We start from the raw sequence: 21,731 nt of genomic DNA, 5'->3' as shown, positions 1-21,731 counted from the left end.
TTTTCACTACAGAAAATATGCCATTTATTAAATGCTTGTGAAGACAGCACTTGAAACTTTCATACTTTTTTTTAAAACAAAGATTGGTGGAGGCTTTATGGGAAGCAGAAATACAAACATCTTAATTTATCCATTTAGACACACATATTTTATACATGTAATAGGTCCCTCCAGCTTTTTCCTCACACACACACTCCAGACCTGCAACAGCATTTTATTTTCACTTTTAAATGATTATAGTAAATAGCATAGTTTCAGTCATGCTGACTTACAGTTACATTCTTGGTTCTATGCTTTAGTAATTTAATATGCTATTTCAAATCAATTGCTTGTATTTTATCTATTCCACTTCACAGAGACACAATGCACTAAGACATTAATATTGACAAAATAATTTGGAATTACCAAATAGTACAGACATAAAAATGGATACATCACAACTGTGTATTTTAATGGAAAATGAAACAATTATTTCAGCAATTAATACATTGCAGGATTATTTTTTTCCTTCTCAATTATGTCATTTTATTGTGTAAACACAACTTGTATGTAACATGGCTTACCAGAGACGGTCAGCATTAACAGCGTCGTCGTACAACAAAATATATAGGCAAAACCCACCAACCACCAAGGCATGGAATGTGGACACTGTCCTGAAAAAGAGATCACAGTCACAAAGAGGAACTGCCATTCACAACTTTATATACACTGTGCTTAAGGTACGATGTTTCCAAAGACATTCTCAATTGCTTCCACATACCTCTCTGGAAGACAATCACCTCTTCTTTACACTACATCCAACCACTTATACAACGACATAGAGAAAAAGTGGGAAAAAGTCAAAAAGAAGGAATCTATTAGATTGGGGGGGTTTAAATAAAAAGTAGGGTCAAAGTAACCAAGATCTACGTTTTTCTGCCATTATTCCATATATTAATGAATCCTTAAAGACAATATGACATCCAGTTCTCTAACAAATACTGTCAAACAAATACAAAGTCCCACTTGCTAGAAAATCTATATTCATTTCATATGCAGGTTGGCCCATGAGTCCTGCTCTGCAGGACTCTCCTCTCAGGCACCAAATCAACAGATGACCCATAATAAATCTGCCAAGTTAAGGTTTTGGGAAGAGGGGAATTAAATGAAAAATCCTATCAAGGAAAGTTTCAGAAAGAATTTCTAGCGCATTTGAAGCAGATTCTGGTTTTCAAAGAGAAAACATGCATAACAAAAGGTTGTAGCCAGGTATTCGAGGTATAACTGCTCCAGGTTCAGCTCACAGCTTTACTGATTATACTAATGTGATTTATACTCCCCTTGTCTGATATAGTCACAGTAATCAGAGTTGCCTTGTCCATACGTGGGTACTAAACAATTTTTTTTTTTTCCCAAAGACACCAGTCTCAAGTATACAGGCTGCATGCATGCTGTAGATAAACTCTGTATGTTAACAAGCACTTAAAAGAGAATTACTTATTTACAGGGGCCCCGACAGGGTTTCTGCAGCACGCAGGCCAGTGCCATTCCTGCCCTTTTGAGTCCACATGTATTCTTGGAAGGCAGAACAATGCAATGGGCACGGGTCCAAAATGTGTAACCTTGTCCCTCTAGCCATGGGTTTAACACTACTATAAACTGCATCCAACACTGTGTAGCTACTGCCTGCTTTCTGACTTTTGAAGTACAACTAGGAAGTAAAAAAAAATTATGTGCCAAAATAGCTCTACTGAAGCATGGATACCATTTGAAAGATGAGAACTCTAAGTTAGATACTGTGTGATCAGAAACACCTTTGCACGACATTCACAGCATTAACAATATGCACACAAATGTATCAATGCTGCATTTATTAGTCTTGTCTTTGTACATACTGAATACATGTATGTGGAAGTTACTAGTATTCCAAATGTGCGTAAGTCACTCTTAGGAGTCTAAACTTTACCATTGAAGATTTGAAGCAAACACCTTACTTCCCGTGGAAGATCTTGCAAAGAAAAAATAGGTTATAACCCCTCGTCTGTTTCCAGAAGTTGTATTATTGTTTATTGACATCATAAGACACTGCAACTTTTCATAAAAGAAGTCTCTATCTACAATGTGTTTAAAGAGCGTCATCATGCTATTTTCAGCACGTTTTTCAATAGTGTTCCAAAAGATGAATGGAAATTAATATAATATGAATAGTCAAATGTAACAAGCTGGATGAGAACATTTAGAAACCATCATAGCACACAATGCCTTTTTTTTTAAACATAGAAAGAAAATTTAGTTATCAGAATTTTAATGATAATTAAAAGTTTAACTAAAATCTCTACACAGAATTAGCAGAAAGCTAGAAACTTTGCTTCCTTTTTAAAACAAAGCATGGCATATAATATTAGTGTCTGAGAAATACATGGGATTTTTGAACTTTAGGAGAGGATAATGCTGAAAGCAGTAAAATTTGTCCCTGAGTAAAACAGCTCATTAGTTTGCAGTTGCAATTTGTCTCAGGAGTACCTGTTTATCCAAACTGTAGTCTTTCGAATACAAGCTATACACAAGCACAGCTCTTGAAGGGGAAGCAGGAAAAAAAAAAAAAAAAAGAAGAAAAAAAAGTAGATTTCCTCCTTAACTCTGGACTTTGAAGTTTCTCCATAGAAGAGAGGACCAAAGGAGGGAAATAGTGCAACACTCCATTTTAATATGGAATCTAGGTCAAGCTATCAAGCTCAGTACACTTCCTTGAAATAACTGTCAAAGCTTGCATCCTTTAACTCCTCATTAAACTGCAAAAAAAAAAAGTTGCATTGATAAGTTGCATACTTGTTCCTTTATTATTGTATATATTTTTTCACAACTGCTTAATAACAGTACAAACGTATTATGGAAGAGGTGACAGGAATTTATGCACAACAAATTGAAGAGTTATACCTCATCTGTGTCGAAGTATAGTTTTTAACTCAATTTGAGCATCTGCATACTTAAGATTCCAAAAGCAATTACTTTATTGGTTCTTAATTCTTGGAAGGTCAGAACGAACAAATTGACAGTATAGAAAACAGCCCAGAGCTGCAGCAAAAATGCTTGATTACAAAACCCTCCAAACTGTAACAATGTATTTTCAATGCTATGGCTCCTTTCCGCCATATGCCCTCTTCCAGACCCAGCTGAGCTGATAAAAATGCATAACCACCCTCTGTGCCAGTTTCCTTCAGGACTGCCAAAAGAACCATTTGTGTGAGTACTCTCTACACCAGTTCAATATAGGACAAAATAACAACCTTCTACTTTTAAACTATTTCAGTTAACATTTTACTGGGAGATAGTAACTTTCTCTACCTACACAGCTGTCTGCAGAGTATGTGTACGTCCATCTACATTCTCTGAGCATGTAAGATATTCCTTGGGGTGTCTCTTCATTTTGGTGACACACTGGAGTCATGAGGCAGTTTGACAAAACAGCGTTTGGTCAGTAAACAATCTTTTGTAGGAACACAACCACAGTTACCCTTTCTCTCACTTCATGCCCTCCTCAGGTATAACATCAACAAGCTGCTGATGAACGATGCTTTGCACTTCACGCCTTCTAACTTGAGATCTGAGTGTAGCACCAGACCACGACCCATCTGTGTGCCAACATCTACATCCTGCTATCAACCCCAAGAAAAAATGTGGAAAGAAATAAAAAAAAGGACACAGCTGCAGTGCTGTATGAACTTGAGTAGTTAAACACCTTATTACAAAGTAGCCCAAGATTGCAGAGCAGCTGATTTCCAGCACAGTTGTGATGTGTGAAACAATTCATATGCTATTATGCAAAGCACCACAACTTAGCATAGTGCTACCAGGCATGGGGTATGTTCTCAGAAAGCCTATTATGCAATTCAAGGGTCACTTGATGTGGCTTAGAGACAAAAGTTCAGCTCCAACGCGGTAACAGTTTAGTTTCCCTGTCTGCCTCTATGTCAACTGTAACATAGCTAAGCTGCACTGATACCATCCTACAAAGCTGTTCTGGCAGATAAGTAATCAATCAAAGGTCGAACCAAAATTAAGACAGTGCTTTTAAGAACACTGCAGGTGGACATTTGCCAAATGGAAGGGCAAGACTATTTCAGTTGCTAATGCTGCCTAGAACAATGGAAAAAACTTTAAAAGTATCCACCTGAAACTACTTTTAAACAGTGCTAAGGAGGAGCAGTGATATGACTAATGCATTTCGAGTACAGTGACAGCCATACAGTACACATTTTTGAGCTTCAAATTTGAGAAACACCTGAAAAATATTTTAAAGTTGTAATAGGCTACTCAAGCATAAAGGTATACTGTACCAATTTGTTTCAGCTAGAGAAGCTTGTGCACCACAAAGACCCTTTCAGAGTAGTATATCGCACATAAAACCTCAGTGATCATCCCGCTTGCAGTTACTACCGCACACTGCCTTCAGGGCTTAAGAGAGGAAGGCACCCAGGAAAGATTCACGGGATTGAACAATTTCTAACAGTGCTCTGTCTGAGGAGACAAATGTAACACAGGTGGATCCACCCCAGTGACGGAACTGCAGAAACACAAAGGGAGCAAGGAAGGCCTTCAGATTGAGTTTCCACACCTCCTTCCTGAATGTGCGTCCTGTGTCTGCCATAGCCTGTCCCTCCTCTTCCTGCAGTCTCCTTCCCCACAGAAGCACCTGTCTAACCTTGCCTCACTCCAATACCACACCAAAGTTTCAATTTATTTCTTGGAAAACCGTAACTTATCTAAAACTGGGTGTAGTATAGTAGCACTGAGAGAACGGAGAGCAATTTGCTTTGCACCCAAAAGCATGACTGGAAATGCCCCAGCATTTAGATCACAGAATAAATTGCAATACTTCTGATTTTCATGTATGTTTGGTGGAAGGGAATTTTGTACCTTCTTCTCTTTACCAGAAGTGTCACAGAGAAGCCATCTAAAATTAATCCCCTTTACCTTATTACCTCTCACCAGTCACTCTTCTTTTTCTACCAACTTCCATTTGTGCATCGCTGTCTTAACAAGTGTTTAATGTACAAGTGTTTGTAACACTGTGTGTTCAAGAAGGGGCCTCAGCATTTTACATTTGTAATTTGTCAAGTGCCTAGAACTGTCCCTCTAATCTTTACAGATGTTTAACTAATAATGTTTTCTGCAGTTTTATATATATACACTCAGGTGGTTCAGATGTTGACAATTTCAGGTAGTTTATTAGCTGTAGTTTGTTTTGAACACTATACCTTGAATTCCATTCGATTTTCCTTTTTTGGCTGAGATTGTTAAAACCAGGTGTTATTTGTGTTGACACCCAAGAACTTAAAACATGGAACAGGAGCTGAAAGACGGTAAAACTGGCAATAGCAATGCCAATAGTCAGGTTGCTGAAGCAAGCCATTGTTCTCCAGCCTGTGAAGAGAAGCAGAAGGTAATTTCAGTCCATTCTCCATTTAACTATTTTAAGCAGCCACAGAAAGTGTTTTTGACAGCTAACTTTTCAACAGAAATATTATTTTCTAAAAGTTTCATCCTGTTCAACATTTCTACTTAAGCCTTAACAGTATAAAACTATCCTCAAAATTTTACATATAAAAGTTGCATTTTGGGTTTGTTTTTTTTTTTTTTTAACTTCTGCATGTATTTTACCTGCACAGAAAGGGCAGGGAAGACCACTGACCAGTGCAACTGCCAGCTCAGAAGCCCACACTCCTATCCCAAGAAGCTCCAAAGTTAAAACTCCTCTCATTCTTACCAGATGGACTGCTGCCGACGGGATTTCAAAAAGCAACAATGAAATCAGGTAAGCATAGTACAGAGATTTTAGGTCAGCCTCAGGAAGTAATATGCTTGTATACTTCACAGAGACAGTAGATCTCAGTCTGCACTTTGTTCACAGTTGAGGGCTTCTCTTTGTGGTAGCGTGTAGGCTATTTCATATTTGAGCTTTTTTCTTCTTCATGTGAAAGTCTACACTTTCAGAGGACACTGAAGAGCTTCCTATAATCTGAGCTAATGCATTTTTCAGATGCTGGATGTTTAGCTATTTCATGAGGCCTAAATAAATAGCTAAACAATTCCAAACATAAATGTCAGTCTCTAAATGCTTCAGTCATTTCTCCTGAGTGGCCAGTATTTTGCAAGACAGAATGACATTTTCCCAGATGCCACAAACTTCTGACATACATCTCCAGATTGATGCTGTCATGAAGTGTTTTATATTCTAGGACTGGCAAATGTTACAAACACATCAAGGGTCGATTTGTATTAAGTTGAACAGAAAAGGGGGAAAAAAGCCACATGGCTGCATTTAAAATATTTAAATAATTATTTTAATAGCCATTTAAATAACTGCTGTCACTTACATTGGTTTCATTGAAGAAAATACCTAAAAATAAAATGAAGACTTGGAGGCTAGCATAATGTGATGTTACTACAACCACCTAATGGTCAGCAAAAAATGATACAATTATATAACATACTTATGTCCACCTTTACTTCACATGCATTATAGAATGAGGCAATGTGCCTTAGATTTCTGAAATTGTATCTGCATTGCAGATGGAAAGAAACTTGAATTTCAGGGCAAAAAAAAAACAAAACCCAAACACACAGAAAAAAAAGTTCACCAGTTAAAATAGTAACTTTTAAAAAAAAATTTAAAATTACATACAATATTCTCACTTGGTGGTGTAAATGGTGAGTACACTGAAACACAGTTTGCATTTAAACTTAGAACTTTAACAGAAGTATTTTATATAGATCAGGAAAAAATACTTTTGTCTTCAAAGATTTAGAAGCAGAAGGTTTAATGATCTCAAGCTTTCTTCTCTCCTCCTCTTTCTTTTTCTTTTTTTTCCTCCAGAACTGAAGAGTAAAAAAAGAAAGTGAATTACCTGAAAGCCTTCTCTGACTAGTACTCACAGTAAAAGCTACAGATACACAAACAGAATGCAGGACAAATACGAGCAGATTTGCTGAATCAAACCTGCATCCATATCACATCAAGTGTTTACTTCAGCCCAGCTTTAATCCTGTCCTAGGGACTCTGCAGCTGTTAGATCCTGTTTGATGTGCTCTTCAGGCCTATCTTTCTGCTCAGTTTAACTCAAAAAGGATCCAGCTTGCATGCTCTGGGACAGCTACGCAACACAAACCAAAGGACAGTAAGTGGAAGGGTGATCAGAAGATTCAGTTTATAAGTGCATTTTTACTCCAAACTAGAATTTTAATGTACACACACTGCAGTGCATTGCAACAAACTCTGCTTCATTCCAGTTGTTTATCTGGTGACCTGTACTAGTCTTGCATATTTTTTAATGTTAGTCTTTTTGAAAACTTTCAGTCTTTGAAACTTTCAGTTTCTAATACTATCCTGAATATTCAGTATCCTCTCAAGTACTTTTTACACTGTTCTCCACATACTTCTCCATTTGTGTCCACTGACCAAGAAGATACAAAATACAGATCAAATTTTATGGACTTTTTGCACAGTTTAAAGTACTAGAGGCAATGGGTGTTAAGCCTGATTTTCTAACATTTCCATTCGAAGGAATAAAACAATCAACTCAATGTTATATCTTCCAGTTTAAACTTTGTAGTTAGCAAGTCCTCTGTTGGACCACATAAGGAAAAAAAAAAAAAAAATCAGTTTGTTTAATTCCTGCAGTGCCTGAAGTAAGCCAAAATGTATGTTGAAGACAATTCTCTTCAGAAAAATAGCAAAACCACTGAACATCAATCACACCTTTTGACTAAAATACAGCAATTCTCACAATGCTACCAATTTTATTCATCTGCAATGACTATACTAGTACCTCTGAGTTTCAAACACACTGGCATAATCTCTCGGACAAAAGAAATCCATGGTTTATTTTGTTTCCTTAGCACCAGAAGATTTTATTAGATAAGTAATGTTTTGATGTGTGACAGGTGTTCATTTTAGTACAGGAGATTGCAAGAAATGCATTAGAAGACCTAATCTTTCTTCTAAGGAGCCTGTACAGAGAAATTAGTGTTTTTTCTTAAAAAAAAAAAAAAAAACAGTTATGTGGAAAGTGCATGATCTGACCTACACCTCTCAGCAGTTTCAGCAGCAAGTACAGAACCATGATGCCAGTGAAGGAGAAAGGTATGATGGTAGCAGAGAAGAAACTAGTCACCCAGCCTCTGGGGCTGGTCTCACAGACACTCCTAAGACTTCTGCAAGACTTCAGGTGGTGATTTCATACATGCTTATCAAGATGCTGTTTTAAATACATTAAGTATCAAGTCCAGGAATAATGCCGTATTTCACTTAGGCAAATTAAGAGTGCTGTATTTTAATTCAATTCAAAGAGCAGGTGTAAACACAGTGTTTCATGTGAGATGGAAGAACAGTTCAGCTATAAACTGTTTCCTCATATCACTAAGTTGTTTTCAACTATACCCTGTTCAACATAAAAATTAACTGTTATTTACCAGATTTTCTTTTTATTTAAAGCAAAAATCATTCATGTTGTTGAACAAAAGCTTATCACTTAAGAAACATAATAAGCTTCTGCCTACATATAATTTCTTTGCCCTGAGCACAACAGCCAATGTTAGTGAGTCAAAGGCAGCTTCAACTACACTGTGTTTTTCTGCCCCAGTATCTTCTTATGGCTGTCCAGCAAAGTCTGATCAAGATACAGAACTTCATGGATTATATATGAGCAGACACTTTATCCCCCAAACTGCACAGTCATTGATTACCACTCAGTCAGCTGATACAGTTTTTGAGCTAGTGGAAAGCTGGGTGTGGAGGGAGGTTTAGTGTAACCACTTTCTAATTCAGGAAAAAAAGTACTAGGTTTAGGCTGGTTCTTCACCGTTAGGTTTTTAGCAGTGGTCTTTTTCTGGCTTACCCAAAATTACTGTCTTAACTACTCAGGCAGTAATTAAAAATCATCAGAACTTCACTCTTACAACTTTTCAATGCAGTCTTTAGATAAATAAATATCAGCAAACACTTGAAACTAACAATTTTGAGCAAGGTGTTGCTTACACACGTCTAGCACATATCAAATTCCTCTACTGACCCCAGTAATTTTGAAGAAGATAGTAACACAGCTCTTCAATCATACTCAGGAAGAGCTGAAAATAGGCTTTTCTCATCTGCTATTCACACACTGTGGTTTTCCCGTATTTCTGTTTCTACTTGGAATTTAGAAAGAAAAACCCAACAATATTAAGATTCAACACTCATCCACCCCCAATATGAAACCATTATGAACTTCTGATAGAAACAAGTCGGCACTTAACTGACAGAGGATAAAGGAGCAGAAGAGTTACCAAATGTTGTACCATCAATGGCATTTATGTTCTCCTTATTTCACTGTTTCCACATCAATTTTTCACATCATAAAAATAAGAAATGCAACTGTATAGCCACCAGACTTAGTAAGGAGGTGCAGAGGAAGGTATGAGGCCTGCAGCCCTTACTTTCTCCAAGGCTGGATTTCAAGATGAGTTGGATCAGTTTCCAAACCAGATCACGCCCTAAAGCTGCCAGCAATACCGGGACATCCCGTTCAGCCCTATGCTCTCCCGATCTGTTTAAAACCGAAAGCCAAAACCAATCATTACAAAACTTGCCACACTAATTTGCAGAGAGCAACGTGGGACTACTGACTGTTTGCCCATTTTATAATAATCCTAGTAATAAAACATCTGCAGTGCTTGCGCTCTGCAGAGCTGTTGGTTCCCAGTGTTGGCTTCTGTCGCTCCAGCCAGGCTAGACGCGCTGCGTTAGCAGCATTAAGGAGACACACACCAAAATTCAGGCCGCTCACAGCTTAAGCGAGTCCCTTTTCTACGAAAGGTTCCTCACAGCCACACGCCACTCCGCTCTCCGCTCTTCAAACGCCAAAGCAGCCAGCAGATCGGGCACGCTGCCCATGAAGCCCGGGCGAAGCGGGCGAGCCCTGCGCTGCGGCATCGTCTGCCTGCACAGATTTCCTGACCCGGCAACAAGTTCGCAGTCCGAGAGCAACAGCGAGGGGACACCCCCCGCCCCCCGGAGCGGGTCCGAGCCGGGCATTACCTCGCTTTCCCGTCAGCCGAGGCGCCCGCCGCTACAGCAGCCCTGGCCGGCCGGCCGGCCGGCCGGCAGGCAGGCAGGCAGGCAGGCAGCCGCCGCGCTCGCTCCGGCCGCAGCCAGCCGCTGCCGCTGTCGGGGCGGCGGGGACAGCCACTGTACTTTGCGCTGTCAGAGCCGCCAGCACCGCCGCCTGCGGCCCCCGGGGGCGGCCCCGCGCGCAGGGCGGCCCGTCGCGGAGGGGAGGGGACGGGAGGAAGCAGCCGCTCCGCGCAGCCCCGCGGGGCGGGGCAAAGAGGCTGCACCGCCCCCGCCCCCCCCCCTCAGCGCCGTGTCGGACCCGAAACCCCTCCCTCACATGCCCCCCCCCGCCGCACCTGGGAGCGGGGCCACCGGGGTCGCGCCGCCGCCATGGCTCCGCGCGGCGGCGGGGACGGGACGGCCCTTCCCAGGCGCAGGATGCTCCGCCGGTGGCAGCTCGGCCCCTTTAAGGCTACGGCTGCCGTAACCCGATCCCCGCCGCCACCGGGGAGTCCCGCCTGCGAGGGGAAGGCGGCTTCCCCCGGCCCCTCTCTCCGCAGCAGCCCCGCGGCCCCCGGCACGGGGCAGCAGCAGCCGCCGAGATACCGACGCGCGGGCTGGGCAGGCGGCCGCGCAGCGACGGCGTTCACCGAGCTAAATAAGGGACTGGGACCGGCCCTCAGCCCGCCGCCGGCTCGTCCTCAGCAGAACCGGCCGCCTGCGCGGGCGGCGCGGCGGGGAGGGAGCCCGCGGCCGGCCAACGTGCGGCGGCCGCTCCGCGACTCTGCCGGCTGCCGGGGCCGGTGCGTGCACACCGCCATGGGCTCGCGGGTCCCCAAACCGCGCTAAACGCGCGTGGCTGCGAACGGCTGACGGGGGCGGGGGGGGGAGGACAAATGGCTGCGGGGTACGGACAGCGTCTCGCCTTCCGACGCCACCCGAGGGGCTGCGCCCGTCGCTCCCGGCCCCTCCGCCTTGGGCCGCGCCGCGGTGAAGCGCTGATCGGGCGGTGCGTCCCCTCGGGACCCGGCCCCGCGCCCCGGGCAGCCCGCACGGCCCGGGGCCGCTGGTGACGGGCCTGCCGCACCGAGGGCAGGCGCTGCTGGCACGTGCCGGTTTTTAAATTGGATGCTGTGGTTTGGCAAATTATGTCTCGTTTTACATTTTTGAACTGTTGCACCCTGTATAAAAAGCAAAGGGAAGCAAAATCATGTTGACAAAATTAAATATGATGATGATGAATGGACTTAAGTTTTTTACCAACTAGAAAGCGTAATGGTCAGGACTCTGTTCCTCTTAGCGTGCTTCTACTATCACACCTACCCTAAAACACGTCAACTTTCCATTTCCATTTAAGGATTCCTGATCTTTCAGATCAGTAATTTTAAAGTTCTCCTCTCTCAAACAACATAATGTTGAAGGTACTCATATGTATCTCACCCTAGCGTAAGCTGCGGCTGACAAAGAAATCACCCATCCCAGCTACATGCACTAATCTCTCTCGCAAGACGTCCCCTGCGGCAGGAACGCTATGGCTTAAGCCTGAGTAGCAACTGATGTTGGCTTCCCTTCGAAATGCAGGAACTGGGGTGCTGGTTACGGTGGCGTGGAGCCATCCCTGCTGTAGAAATGGTCACCTGGAGGAGGCGGGCAGGGCGCACCGCCAGCACCTCTAACTGTTTCAAGACACCTCGGCTTAATCCGTCGCTGAACACCAACCAACTGCTGGCTAAGTGTTTGTGTAAACATCGAACTACTGAAGTTTGACTTCTGTGGACTTGCATCTTACAGCTGATCAGCTTTTAAACTGATTTTTGTTAACAAAATTCCACAGGACATTCTCAGCTGAGTGAAGGAAGAGATCCTATTCCTGCTTCCAATCCTCTTTCATTCCAGAACAAACAGCAATATCATATCAACAGTTTCTTAGTGAAATTGGGATAAACCTCTCATCTTTTACTCTCACATCGTATCATTTTATTCCTCATATAAGGGAAGATTTCAACCTATTTTCTATTATGTCTACAGTTTTTAGCGAAACAATAGCCACTAAAACCTAAGAACTGCATGGTGGGATCGTAAGCCACTTTCAAGATGACATACACCAGAAAAGTTCTAAGAATTTGTTCTTCAATAATTCACATTCCAAAGAACAGTCCTCACTTTTTGCTTAATCCAGTGCCACTGACTTTGAGGTTTCTTTATACATACTCCTTGCCCTCTGAAGTTGTAACAACTATGACAACAGTCTTCCACATGTACAAGCAGTGGACCTCTGGGGTGACAGGGGATCTGCAGTGGCAATGAAGGCAGGAACGGTTGTACTCAGGCCTGTGGGCTGAATAGGCTCTGAATAACAAGCTCTGGCAGATTTAACTGCCGTGTTTTAAGATGTTATTTCTCCCAACTGCCTGAGGTCATCATCATTTTAGTAGAGCACAACAATGACAGTAAGTATTTTTTTAACATGCCAGCCTGTGACCTGTAGTCTCCACAATAAGAGTGTGGTAATACCTAGCAGCAGGGTAAAGCAGACAGGTGAGAGTGGTAATGTCTTAAACTGAACAGACAGCTCCGCCAGAGACCATCTGCCAGAGCTCTAAGCCTCAAAATAGCCCATCACTATGATGCACTTACAGGTTAGGAAGCACCTAGGAGAAAACCAACCAGACTCTCCCCAAACCTCTGTATCAGGCCTGTGTAGCACACAGCCTACCAAACCATTCCTTCGGCCCAGCGTGCTGCGTGGGTGGAACAAACTAGTCTGACCTGCCTCACTGCCTCCTTGGCCCACGATCAGCACGTTGTGGAGCACACAGCGGATCACGACCAGAGGCAATGCCATCTTGCAACAGCCCAACAACACGTGCTGGGTTGAGCGCTGCTGACTGTAAAGCTGAGAATGGTGATGCACTGCGGATTCCTGTCTGGCAACTGCCCTCCATGTGAGCATATAGCAGGGTATCTCTGAGCTTTTTGATAAAGAGAATTTGCAGATAAAAGAGAACTGACTGTGGGGGTATGAAGGCGTTGCAGTAGAAGGGAGGCCTGCAGACATGGTTAGATAAGGCTACTGTAAGTCCAGGTTGCCTTAGATTGGTTGTCTGTCCTCTTTTCCAACCAGAAATGTCCTCTAGGAAGATTTTGAGTCTTGCTTGTATATCTGGAATTGTTGGTATCTAATAATCTCATCAGGTTGGATGTTACTGCATACATGCAGCAGCCTTACCTTCGATGTCCCAGGTCCAGCAATCCCAAAGAGATCCTCAGAGCAAACACACTGTGCCTGTATTGCATGTGCAAAGCAATTCCAAGAAAACCAAGAGCGTACTCTGCCACTCCTACAAAGTGTTGTATGAACTTACCACGCAATTACTTCGAGCATTTCCAGTAAGTCCTACAAGTATTAGGCTTACTTTACCTGCATGATACAACTTGTGCACCTATTTCTGCATCAGAAATACAGTAGCCAAAGGGTGGGATAAACAGTCACCAGAGCAGTACCACAGCCAACTGGTTGCTGTACAGTGACCACAGTTTGTCTTTCGCAACTAATACACCTCTTCCTCACTCCCTTGTGATGTGCAGGCACCATTTTCCAGCAGCTGCAAACCAAAGTTGCCACTGCTAAATGGCAATGTCGGGAAGCTCCCCTGTAACACATGCAACTTCTGAAGCCAAGATTCAGCAGGGTAGTTAAGTATGGGCAATGGGCTTGCTGAGGTGAGGTGCAGAACAGAGATTTAGGAACACAGGGCAAAAAATAAAATTATATTCGATGTAGACAGAGGGCACATATGCTGAAAAACCATAGGGAAGGTAGGGAGGACATGGAGGTATCACAGTAGCATGAGAAGATAGCAGCATAATTTTGTTGGCTTCAGCTGAATCACCTTTACACTATGCAAGAGAAAAATTGGGCTCTGCCTTTCATCTATGCTTAAATTACAATTAAACTTCTTGGTTATATTGATGATTTTCAGCTTCATGCCAGTTAGGCCTAGAATTCCATAAACGAGGAACAAATTCTGCTGAAATGAAGGGGGTCTGCTAAGACAAGGTGGTAAAGAGAAGGTAGCCCAACATAAGTAAGTTGAAGTCTGCAATAATCCACCCTCAGCCAAGTTGTACACACCTGTTCCATACCCTTCTCCTTCTCTAACTGCATTTCAGGTTGGCACTTCAGGTATGGTAAAAATTTGTTGTCAGATGACCGCTTGTAACTCTCACTAAGATGTGTGAGAGGGATGTGACTGTGAATAGAAAACTACACGGTACCCTTTTCTAAGCATGCCTGTAATTTCAGAACCGTGCTTTCTCAGAGCTGAGCCTACCTCTGCCAAGAATGAAGCGTTTATCATGGTTGCTGTACTGAAAATTGAGGCATATGTGAGAAAGGAAAATACTTCTAGAGCATTTGAAAATTATTTCAGTTGTGGTTTTGAACTTACACAGGACATGACTAACCTTTCTGTCTGAATTTACCAACTGTAGTTAGAATAGAGTCTTAATCAATGTTTAAAGCCCAATCAATTTATGAAAGAAATTATGTAACATGGTGTTGTAGCAGCAGTGGATTGAACTCAGTGACCTAAAAAATGCTTACATTTATTTCCATCTTAGGAAGTTCCTAGGTCTACCTGTCAGCAGCAGGAGTTATTCCCAGAAAATCAATTATACATGTAAGCAAAAATATCTTAGAGATGAAAGAACATATGAAAGAGCAAACACAATTCTCCTTTCACAACACTGTGAATCAAGAGCAACTCCACTGAAGCCAACGAGTTACACTGGTGTGAGTGAGAAAAGAACCAGCTCCATTGTCTGAAAATTGCTCAGGCCACCCATGGAGTCCAATCACAGTAACTGTAGGCAGCGAACATTGCTGCACTTAATTCAGAAAGCCCAAGACTGAAAAGAGGATACTGAAAAGAAAGGATCTGAATGAGGTTTTAGCCATAAAAGCTGAAAAATAGGAGGAAAATGGTGAATAGAAAAGGGAAAAAAAAATCATCTATTTATAAAAAATCCTCCCTCCCCTAAATAAATTTGCATAGAAAAAACAGTGAATCTGTGTGCTTTGGGGTTTTTTTTAAACACCCTGCATGTACCCAGTTAGTTGCTGAGCTGTATGCTTCCCTGAAGGAAAAGCGTTATTGTCATTTTCCAAACAGCAGACACGTTTTGTGTGTTGATGCACATTGTGTTATACCTACTCAGACTGAGTGCTATAGAATGCGAGTCTTACCTTTCCAGCACAGATCACTGCAACATATCCTGTCACATTTTTAGGTAGCAGTGTACAAAGCAATACCTTCATTTTCCCCTGCTTTTGTGTACTTCCTCTGAACACACACTCTCTTTTTCATCTTAGGTCAGTTGTTTAGCTTTCCTAGGTCCTGTCACCTCCCCATTTGAAACAGCATTTCTGACAGTAGTACTTACTCTCAGTAATGGAACAAAGGCTTGTTTCTGGAAAGCTGTCTGATCACTAACCTCTTCCTGAATCTCAGCCTCCCTTCTCCAGTTTTCTTCACATTTTTCCTGTCGTCTCTTCTCCATTTCTCTCATCACACGCTGTCTCTTCAATCTAGTTACGCCTCACTTGCAGCATTGCCCTCTCTGTTGGCATTATTGTCCTGATTGTAACCGTTCAGAAGCAATTGAGAACCTGTAAAACAGCACACTGTGTGTTTATTATGCTGCATTACAAACCGCTACACCAATGCACCATGTCAGCATTATGACAAAACATCAAATCGCATTGAGACAGATGTGCTGAATATGATCCACAGAACTCACAGGAACGTCATCTCTTTTTTTCTTTTCCAGGTCATTCTGTCTCCTTTTTCCCCTCTCCCCCTTTATCCTCTGTTTTCTTATCACCTTTTCCTTTTCTGTCCCTTTATTTTCTTCCTCCCACAGTCATCCTTCCCTGGCTTCCTTCATTGTCCACCTAGCATTCCTCCACGAATTTTCTCTCCTCAGATGTGCCTGCACAAAGGACTATAACAAAGGCCATACTGCAGCCTTGTTAAATGTGTCCTTGGCTCTTCAGTAAACAAAGCTGCACCTGGGTGCATCTTTGGGATGAGCAAACTGAGGGTCTAGAAAGCATTCCATTCCCAAAGGCTAAGAGCAGAGAGCTCCGAGATTAACATGAATGACTTCTCGGTTCCCTAGTCACCGAGCTGGAGCACACCAGAAACAGCAGGAGAGAGCCTGAAATAATACCAGACTCTTTCTTTCACATGCACATATTTCCTTTTGCCTTGTACGAGTCAAGGCTCTTAGCAACAAGAGCACTGTATAATGGGGTAGTGACTAGAATTTTATGATGTCAGAAGAGCAGAAAATTAAAGATGTACTTTGTAATGGCATACAATTGAAAAGCATGAAATTGGTGCCAAGAGGCGCTAAAAACAAGCAAATTACTTCCCAACAATTGAACATGTAAAGGGTCAGAAAGCAACACTTTTTGTCATATTCAGATTGTTAATTAAAATCAGCATAATTCAAGTAGAGAATAAAAGAGTGCTTGTTGATACTAGGTGTTTTGGTTTATAGGGTAGCATCAGATTTTCAGGAGCAGCACACCAGGTAAAAAGACTGAGCAGACGCTTGGGGTAGTATCACTCATCTGTATGCTAAAGATAGCTTCTCAGCCTCGCTTACATCAGCCTAAACTTTGGCACATGCCATAGCAGCTGCACAGCATTCAGCTATGCCTCTTTCAGCACGCACCACAGTGTGAAAATCATGGTTTATTAAGATATTTTAATGGCAGATATATTCACCTGGAAAGGTTAAGTAGTTTCTTCAGACAATGTAGTTTCCTCTGAGTGTCTGTCAAGTTTAAAGATTCTGCAAAAATTTGTCTATCTTTTTTAGAGATTTTTCCATCTTCTGTTGATCTATGAAAGCCTTGAGGAAACAAGGAAGGAAAACGATTTCGCTGCACAAGGAAACAATGAAACGTGGTGCACACTCACATTATAGATGTCTAAATGCTGTTGAAATCTATCCAGAAAAAACCCGAATCAGAAAAGAAATAATTGTTTTTCACATAGTTCTCAAACAGAATACGCAATAATTCTTGTAATAATTATGTATTTTTCAGAGAACAACATGATTTTGCATCTCTTAAATATTACAGCTTTTTAATTTCATATTTTGGGGCAGATATTAAAGTGGCATAACATATTGTTTCAAAAGGAAATATACTTTATGTCCTAATTTTGTCAGTTTAGGAACCCCAAAATGTACTATTAATTTTTATTTTATTGCTAATAATGTCTTTTAGCATTCTAGCAGTAGTACTTGTTAAATATTGTAATTATTTGCAAACTCTGTACTGGTACTACTCTAGCTTCTTACCTAGAGTCTAATTCTTAGTTTCATCACCAGGCCTAGTGATTTTCCACCCTCTCTAAAGCCTTCATTTGCATGGTATTTCATACAGGCAGATTTCTGTGCCTCTGCAATTCTAGTCACATGAAAGAGATCATGCTCTGCACTGTAACTTCCAAATCTAAGACAGCAGTCCTGATAAGAAAGATATAAAAAGAGAAGAAACAGTATATCTAAATACATCAGAGCTAAACCACAGAACTAAAGCTTGCTTTTCAGATCAACTGGGGAAATTTTTAGGTTTCCACTTCCAGTAACACTATTCAACACCATACACATTATTGCTGATGAGAAATGCGTGCTCTGATTGAATTACTCAAGTATTCACAAATATTAGAAAAAAAAAATATAAACCCCAAGGATAAATGAGAATAAAGAAAAATAAAAATGTAATCCTAATTGCATATGAAAAAATGCTAAGGTGGAAGAGTTTGACCATAGTATCATGCAAACATTACAAACAGCTTTGAAAATTCTCTTTGTGAATTGCACCAAATATATTGTGTAACTGAATAAATTGCAGGAAAATTGCATTGGTAATATACACGAATTACATGATCTTGGTTTGTTGGAGTTTTTCCCAGTGTTGCACAGTGTCTTCAAAGTATTCTAAAAAGAATATGAAATCACTTGTAAGATCCCTATTTGGAAATTATTTCCATTATTTATTTGTCTTTCATCAGCATTAGTAAATCAGAAGCTTCCATGAAAACTCCTGAGTGTTTCCACATGCATAATTTTTTTTCTTTTCAGTAATACATACACATAATTAAAGGCTGTTAAAAGGTAGTGCAGAATGCGAGTTGTAGTGGCTATAGCTAGACTTTTAACTGTGACAGCTTTATGATAACATGGTTTGCTGTGCTTGGCATCTCACATTTTTAACTAAAGAGACAGAAGTAATAGAAGCAATGTCAAATTTCAAAATGTTAATATTTTGTCTTGAAAGAACTACACACAAACATACAGAAATTAAAATGCTGAGATAACTTGGTCAGCCCTTGCAAACGCTACAAAGAATTCAGTTTATCTCCATTAAGAGCTAGCAGAGTCACTACACTAAATTGACTTCAACAGGATTTGGACAAATCCCCAAACCTACAGCCATACCTGGCAGCATCTCCAAAACAATAGTCAATCAATGACATATTTTTAACTACAGCTGCATAAAGAAAAGACAGAAGTAAAACAGGAGGAAAAGAAAATGAAAGACAGCGTAGAGCAAAATCAGAAGTCATCATCTCTTCTCTTTTAATACGGCCAGTTCTTTCCAACTCCAGCATGTCATTAATTCAGTGCTAGACCTTTAGAAACCTGAACAGCTCAGAAAACCGTCCTCACTTTCAACTCCGGAACTCGTCTTTATAGTGGAGGGTATTGGTTCTGACGCATTTTGTATGCTTATAAAGAGAGGATGAAGAGAGCATAGAGGGGTGAGAGGCCTTCTTCTCAAGCCTAAGAATTCTGAGGGCTGAGTACAGAAATCTAGATGACATGCGATGGCAGCAGCAGCCCCCCCAGCTACCCGATTTTCACTCTGTGAGAGGAGAGGTATGGACTGATAAAAGCTGATAGATGGGACCATGCTGTCTCCCTGCACCAGCAATGGCCAGTTTTCTGACAGCAGGAATCCAGGAAAGGCTGAACGAAAGTGCATTTCTTCTCATCCTCCTTACAGATCCACAGAAAGCTCAGAAAAACCCAAGTCAAAAAGCAGCAGTCAATATGTAGAGAACCCTACATCCTAACCCCAAAGTACCCTGCAAATTTCTTTTCACACTGTAAACAGATTTGAAGATACATTTCCAGGAAGGTAATATCAGACTTCAAGTCTATTTTTAGGAGTACTTTTAAAAAAGGCTGTATTTTTACAGGCTGAGTGGCCAGAGGAACCCAGTGACCTCCAGGACGCTCAGTGCTTTTAATATCTGAAACAGTAGTCTCCTTCCCCTGGCTTTTCGAATAGATAGAAGAACATTTGTTTTCATTATGTTACAGGGACTGCTCCATAGCTACCCACTAATTAGAGCAAGTTGCAATATGTAATTTTGGTACCATCTATTACAAATGTTCTTGCTTCATAAAATCATGCTCAGAATGCACCCAAATGGTTACCAAAACTTGTGTCATCAGCGCTCCATGCAGCAGCTCTCTAGCCACGCTGTCAGATGCGGTAGGGTAAAGAAACACCTGCTAGCAGTGGGGCTCATGCCTGTTAGTGAAAAACATTTTCCATACAAAGTCCTACTTTGATTCTAAATTCATGGTACTTAGAACCCAGACAAATTTCTAAAAACAATCTCCTCCGTCCTCCCTCACTTCCAAAGACTACATACAGAGAACCTACCATTGCCAGAAAGAGGGAAACCTTTAAACAGTGGGAGGGAAAGATACCTTATTTACCAAGTTGATGTAAACTCACAACCACTTTGTTGCCTGTCACTGATGGCAGTTAGACACCACAGCACACCACTGACAAAGTGTAATGAATGGCAAACGTGAATGGGAGAAACAATTCAATTTTAATAGAAAATTAATCTCATTATTTGTGGGATTTCATTCCAGACTTTTGGCTATTTAGGACAAGCAGCGTTTAAGTGTTTGCAAATGCTATATCTTTGTATCTAAACAAATTGAGAGTCATCTTAAATATATATAAGAAGCACTGTTATACCAGGAAGCATAGCGCTAACTGTAATGTTAACATAAATACTACAGATGTTATTGATTACAGATATAAATCAGGACTTCTAAGATTACATTCCTATAATTGTAATGAATCACAAGAAACCAAAATTGCACCTAGCCCGAAGTAATTGAAAGTAACTGCTGCCAAAAGGGACAAACTTTTCCAGAGACTGGCTCTGATAACGTCCTAGTTCTGCCATCAAGTGAGATCAGCCAGTAGTTTATATATTTATCAGCTGCCTGCTTCATCTTGTCCCCAGTTGATCCCCAATAGTCTAGTCCACTGATTTAATTAAAAATACCTTTCCTTCCCAACAGGTGAACTTTGTATAACACTTACGATGTTGTTACTGTTCTAGAGTCTTCCAGATGCAGCTTGCATTTCTAATATTAAAGAAGAATCATTAGAAACCCATATCAGAATTCTTCAGGTTTTCTCTAATGAAAGACTGTACTATCACTGCTCTTTATGTTTCTAAAAACACTGGAAGCACACAAAAAGAAATATTTGATTTCCGCAGAAAATCAAGTTTAGTTATATAGCATATTCTATTTTTCTAATCACTTCTCTTATTAAATTATCGTGCAGAAACTAAGAATATTTAGAAACATTTAATATATGACTGAGGTTTAACACGATAAATGGTTCCACATTACGATTTTTCCAGTAGCAAAGCCTGACTAAGAGGTTCCTGCCTTTTTCCTCACCCAATTCCTCCAACCATTTTGCTCGTTTAGCCTTCCATTGTGCTGCTGCAACTGTTTGTGGAGGGGCACTCTAATCCAAAATAAGGCAAAATGACCTCATTTAACAAAAAAAACAGTACAATCACTCTTGTTCAAAAGTCTGCTTTTAGAAATCACAATTAAAAGAAAAAAAATTATTCAAAATGCCAGTTAAGAAGTCATGAATATAAGGTGTACTGCAGCTGCATGGACAGACTCTAGCAGTTAACGTTGTTTCACTTAGAAGTGGAATGTCGTGAAGTGAATGATCATCAGATAGCCAAAGCTACTCACATTTCATTTCAGAGAAAAAATACTTTTGTTTGTATTCCAATTGCAGCCTTTCCTACTGGAGACAAAAGAAACTGAAACACAAAGTGAGCAAGCTTTCCTCAATTCAATTTAGTACTCACTAGCGTAACTTTCAAAGGAGACATGCATGAGATGTACTAGTAAGCTCCCACAAAAAATATTCAGACATAAAAAGGACAGCAACAGGTTTTTCTTCGGAACATTGTCTCACAAGCGGTAAATGGAAAAAATACTATACCATTTTATAAAAACCTATTTTTTCCTATTCAAGAGTTTCAGGGTGTTCTTTTGGACAACAGTGATCCATTATTTAGAATGAGTGTGGTTTATTTCTCCTTCAGTAAGGAAGTTCAAAGCTAACTTCCCGCATCAGCGGCAGAGGGACCAGAGACACCCCTTGTAATTACCGCACTTGCATCACTATCTGTCAAATGGCTTTTCAGGGCAAGTGCACTGCTTCCTCCCAAACAAACAGGTTACATGTTCACTTCCAGTATTATTAATTTTACAAACTGGAGAACAGTGT

The 21,731-nt window shown here is 41.1% G+C and overlaps 1 protein-coding gene across 4 annotated transcripts in view; it reads right to left on the bottom strand.

Moving 5' to 3' along the window:
• Positions 1-17,614, bottom strand: part of TLCD4 (TLC domain containing 4) — a 36,476-nt gene extending 18,862 nt beyond the window's left edge. Inside the window, exons 1-5 of one of the 4 annotated variants that reach the window (XM_075424970.1) lie at positions 17,447-17,614; positions 16,867-16,993; positions 15,566-15,740; positions 5,238-5,403; positions 564-653 (exon numbers count right to left, since the gene is read on the bottom strand). In XM_075424970.1, the coding sequence (XP_075281085.1) occupies positions 564-653; positions 5,238-5,392 (245 nt within the window). In that variant the 5' untranslated portion in view covers positions 5,393-5,403; positions 15,566-15,740; positions 16,867-16,993; positions 17,447-17,614. Of the gene's footprint in view, positions 1-563; positions 654-5,237; positions 5,404-6,664; positions 6,742-10,054; positions 10,225-15,565; positions 15,741-16,866; positions 16,994-17,446 lie in introns of those variants that run through there. The other 3 variants (XM_075424969.1, XM_075424971.1, XM_075424972.1) reach the window with 3 other exon arrangements.
• Positions 17,615-21,731: the final 4,117 nt, after the last annotated feature.

This window comes from Opisthocomus hoazin, chromosome 6, assembly GCF_030867145.1.
Source record: "Opisthocomus hoazin isolate bOpiHoa1 chromosome 6, bOpiHoa1.hap1, whole genome shotgun sequence".
NCBI lineage: Eukaryota > Metazoa > Chordata > Aves > Opisthocomiformes > Opisthocomidae > Opisthocomus > Opisthocomus hoazin.
Note: the sequence above shows the minus strand (reverse complement) of the source record. Positions and strands in the feature narration are given on the sequence as shown.